Below are 5,224 nucleotides of genomic sequence, written 5' to 3' on the forward strand. Positions count from 1 at the left end.
AGATTAACCTCATATTAATTTGAATTTAAGGGATAATCTGTGGTTACATCTGTTTGCTGTGACACCCCATGTCATCATCTCTTGTTATTGTCCTTTTAAGCCCCTCGCCTTGTGCCACGCTTTCGCCAGCCTGTGCGTAATTCAACGTGCGCACAATGGATGGCAGGGGGGCGGGGTGGCTCCAAATGCTTTATCCCGAGCGCCCAACCGGAGGCGTGGGTACACGCTCCAGCCGAGGAGCTGCGAAACGGACCGGAGGCACACTCTGTCCCCGGTGTGACCCGGTAACGCACAGACACACAGGCTCGAAACCAGACACTTTACCAATGCGTCACAGCGCGTAATAGGTGCCTATCCAAAGGGAACCGTGAGGAGACGGCGTTTTGACGCGGCGTTTTGGCTTCCCCTATGAGCCCAGGCTGCAATCCCCAAATACGATGAACCCAGTGAACCCTCATCCAACCACGCTCACCGCCCCTTTCCACACACCGCGCTGTGGAGTGACACGGGGACACGCCACTGACATAAATTGTTGGAACCAAGGGTCAATTATGTGGCTTTCAAATATGCAGAAAAGGAGTTTTGCTGCAGACTCTGGCTGAGGCTAAATACAGTCTAGCTTCTCCACTCAAACCTTCGGCATGTGGTGTGAGAGAATTCTTTCATGTGGCCTACCTTCCATCCGGCTGAACTGTTGCTGTCGCCTTTATCCTTGAAATAAGGAACAAAGCGAACCATCCAGTCATAAATCTGGGACAGGGTGAGTCTCTTCTCCGGGGTGCTCTCGATGGCACGGGTGATGAGGTCGGCGTATGACAGGTTCCCCCACGCGTTCCGCCGGGAGGACTTGGCTTTGCGAAGCTGGCCGGCCACGTCAAGCGCAGCCCCGGACATGCAGGCGGGAGCGGCGACCACCGGGGCCGGGGCGCCGGCTGGAAGCTTGAGCTCCGCCGGCGCGCCGCCTTTTCTTTCGGCCCGGCACGCGGGCACGTTGTACTGCTCCACTTTGACCGACGACAGGGCCAGACCCCGGCTCGCCTCCTCTCCCCCGGGGAAATCCTCCGGACACGGCAGCGGCCAGGTGCACGACCGCGACCGACCGTGGGGCGCAAATTCCGAATCGATATCAACCTGATGCGCATCCATGCCGCTGTTCTCCATCATCATCAGCATGGTGAACTGATGTCAAAACCGGGCAAGGTCACTATAACAACAACAACACTGTTGACGTGGGCCAGTGAGTTCAGGATGCCCTAAGTGGTCCCTTAATTGCGCAAAGAAAAATAATCAAAATGTGTAGTTTCACACACAGAGCTGATGAACCAGTGTGACAGAGCCGGCAGCGGTGTGGGATATTATCATTCTCCTCAGCGCAACAATGTGGCATCACATCAGGACAGATGAAGGTGTATCCGAGGCACCAACAACAGTGTCAGTCTCTCTTCCATGTTAATTGCACAACGCCGGCTGTGAGGCTGCATGCGGGTGGAGCAGGAGGACGGTCACACATCCATGATGAGAGGCAGATCCCACTTGGAGAACGTGGGTTGCGCTCGCTCCGGCTGCAGCAACAGTTGATCCCGTCTGACGGATGAGGTCCAGGGCAGGTGAAAAGCAGGGCGCATCAAACTCCCCTCAATTAATTGACTTCACAGTTTCTCCTCCAGCCCCTGGTCCCAGTTCCTGCTGCACACTGGCTTCAGCTGAAACTCACCGTGAGCGCAATTACTCCCCTGGAAACGTGGGGAAGCGCAGGCGCTAATGTTTCATTTACACGGTGCCGTGGATTTCCAGACGGGAGAAGGAGCCCCTCGTGGATTTGACGTGGAGCATCCTCCGCGTCTCCTCTGAAAGCAGCCAGACGCTCTCCCGTGCACGCTGGAGCAGATCTCTCTACCTTTTGTCTGCAGCTTTCTGTTCACTTGTCACATGGGTATCGCCTCTGCGCTCACTGCTCTGCCCTCACACTTAAAAGCCGTGTGTCTCTGAAGGCTTCATGCCACTTAACTGGAGCCTGAAATAAAGTGGAATAAGTGCTGCCTCCATATAATTGGACGCCGCCTGGATCAAGTCACTCCCTCCAGAACAGGTTTCCAGAGGAGGAGGAGTGTGTGCGTGTTTGTGTGCGTGTGTGTGTGCGTGTGTGTGTGTGTGTGTGTGTGTGTGTGTGTGTGTGCGTGTGCGTGTGTGCGTGTGCGTGTGTGTGTGTGTGTGTGTGTGTACGTATGTGAACACCAAACAATACAATGTTCCATGCTGTAGTCATTCTTATTGAGACAAAGTCGGCCAAATGCTTTCACAGACCGTTTTTCTTGAGTTGAAATCACTTGTAATCAGTTTATGTCCAATGCTTTTTTGTGTATTCTTGTTTTTTGGGCTAATCAGCAATATATTGTGCATTAAATCAATCACTACGAGCCCAGTGAAAGAAACCCAGTGGCTTTTAACATGTCTGAACATTTGAATTTCTGCCTGACTGTGCCGTGAAAGAAACTCCAAAAGCAAGAGTCTGCACTTCATCAGCAAACCCTTACGAAGGTTATATGTGGTGTTTCCATGCATTTTGGTTTAATGAGGCAGCCTACAGCTACATCAGATGCAGCCTTGAATTATGTTATTTATCATTTATGCCGACCTTTGGTCAACAGTAATGAGTTTTCTAATGTAGGTGTCCATAAGCAAGGCATGGATCCATGTGTCCTGTATGCTGTCTTCCATTCAGAGCATCTGCCAGGATTTTAAAGATCCTGGGGTCACGAGTCCTCAGATTCACCCCCATCACCACATGGAAGTTTTTATTTTCATATTTAATTTATTCAGAGTTATATATTTATACTTTTCCAATGTGCAAACACTGTTTCAAAGCCTTCCCCACGCTCATAGGAATATGCTATAATTTGTTTGACATTTAGTTGGCCTAAAAGATTCACAATTTAAAGATATCCAGTGGTTGAGAATTGGGAATCGGTGTATAAAATACTGTGCACATTTACTGACAAGAACATACATTTTGAATAAAACCCTGAGGTGTGATCTCTGATGTTTTGTCCCGTTTCTCAATATTCACATTTATTATAAGTGCATTGATTAAAGATTTTTTGTTTTAGACATTATCGGCACATAAGAATACAGTCAGATTAAGGAGGCTAGGGAGTGGTCAGGGATTACAAATACTTAGTTAAGGTGAGAAGTTTTTATTTAATAAAAAGGTAAACATTCGTTGACCTCCTCAACATATTCTTATTTTTGATCACATATGATGGAATCGCAGGCACAAAATTAAGGAACTAAAATCTAATTGTCCAGTTGTGGTTTGAGAGATCTTCAGCATTGCAGCTTAGTTTCATAACGATCAAAAAGCACCAGCTTCCAGAACCAGGCCCCTTTTTTAACCGAAGAACTCTCGAGGAGGATCTTCATTTTTACACTGGTTCCTCCAATTAGTAGACTAAGTGGTAACTTTCCATTCACTTTACTTAAAGCTACTTTCAGACATGCACTGAACTCTGGATGATTCTCCGGAAGAACAAAAAAAACATAAAATAATACAAATATCTGGAGCCGAACACGTGGAAGACACAGACAAAGATGTCAGGAGACCTTTTGTTGTGTGAATGCGTCTGAACCGAGAATCTACCGCATTGTTCATGTGAAAGGCTGCAGAATGTCCATGGAATTGGGTCCAGACTTGAAAACGATGTCTGATGTCTGATGTCTGAAAACAGCTTTATCATGTCCACTTTACCACCATCTGCATTTTTCAACATATTTTACTTGCTACATACCTTTTTACTGTTTATTATTTTATTATTTCAAGTTCTCTCAACACTTTAAAATTAATTGTGCAAGTCAACTGTGTAAAATCCAATGAGACCAACGTTGCTTCCTGATGATTTAAACTCAGAGGGTCAAAGACTCAAACTAGCAAATCCCACTTGCCGTCTTTGTCACACCCCATTTCCTTTGGTGGGTCTGAGTCCATAAAGCCAGGCTCCATCAATAGTCGCTCTGTGTGCTGTAAGCACTGGTGGAAACCCCCAACATTGATAGAGCCTGCCACTCTCTGACAACCGGTTGTCAGTGACAACCATAACCTCAAATGCACCTTAATGGAATGCTTTCATGAGGGCTAAAAGGGCCAATCAACACGGAGGCGGCTGACGCTCAGCGCTCAGTGTGTGCATGTGTGACAGAGTGAGAGAGATGGGACAGGAAGAAGAAGAAGAAATGGGGAGAGACTCTGCAAATGGGAACAAACAGTGGGGAAATTCAAAACACATGGCTCTGCGGCTTGGAGGGGAGATTTTGTATGTGCCGCAGAGAAGTTGTAACAGGAATGTGGTGTGACTCCTATCATATGGAATGAAAACACTGAAGCCGTGCCAGCAGGGTGGATGTAGGGTGGTTGGAGAGAGCCCTGTGGCTTACGGAAAAGTCCTCATCATCACGGCGAGGTGATGTGCCGCCGCAGCGCAAACACGAAAAACATGAGTCACAAGGTTGGACACGGCATGAGGTAGACGGAGAATTATGTGGTTTCACACGGGGGGGGGGGGGGGGCGTGAGGGGTGCGGGGTGTATTTGTCAAAGATATTGTGGCCATTTGTGGAACAAAAAAAAAAGTGACTACAAGAAGAGCCTGAGCGCTCAGTTCATCCAACATGTTTTTACAGCAACGTTTAATTTCCAGCCAAGCCATGATTTGTCAGATTAAGTGCTTCAGCCAACTGGATTTGTGCTGAGATTCATGTTTATCCATTGTCCCTTTGTTTTCCCAGCATCTAGTATTAATGATATGCATATTGACTGTTGCTGCCGCCTCCATCAAGAAGCCTCTTTCCCGTTGAGCTCCACATCCACTGATGTCCAAATGAAGGGGAACAGTGAAGAACAAATAACCCCAACACAGCAAAAAGTAATCTGTGTACACATGCTTTATGATGGAATAAACATGTTTGCCACCAAACCAACAGTCAGGCAAGAGGAGTGGTGTGAAGTTCCTCTGTGCATCTAGTGCAAACCTTAAGCAGGTCCAGGACATGTTAGCTGAGCATTGTATAAATACTTAAATTAAGAAGAAACTGTTTGTGCAAGTCAAATAAAATGCCAGCTCTAAAGGCGTCTTCACTCGACGAGAACAACAGCCTCCATTGTTGACAACAATCTAAGTTTGTGATCACTGGACGAGGGACATCTTGTGGTCACACATAATGACTGACTGTGG

The 5,224-nt window shown here is 47.4% G+C and overlaps 1 protein-coding gene across 1 annotated transcript in view; it reads right to left on the reverse strand.

The window, feature by feature from the left end:
* Positions 1-1,178, reverse strand: part of foxo6b (forkhead box O6 b) — a 40,899-nt gene extending 39,721 nt beyond the window's left edge. Inside the window, exon 1 of the mRNA XM_062410146.1 lies at positions 676-1,178. Coding sequence (XP_062266130.1) covers positions 676-1,173 — 498 coding nt within the window. The 5' untranslated portion in view covers positions 1,174-1,178. The remainder of the gene's footprint in view (positions 1-675) is intronic.
* Positions 1,179-5,224: the final 4,046 nt, after the last annotated feature.

The sequence above is a fragment of the Platichthys flesus genome, chromosome 17 (assembly GCF_949316205.1).
Source record: "Platichthys flesus chromosome 17, fPlaFle2.1, whole genome shotgun sequence".
Lineage (NCBI taxonomy): Eukaryota > Metazoa > Chordata > Actinopteri > Pleuronectiformes > Pleuronectidae > Platichthys > Platichthys flesus.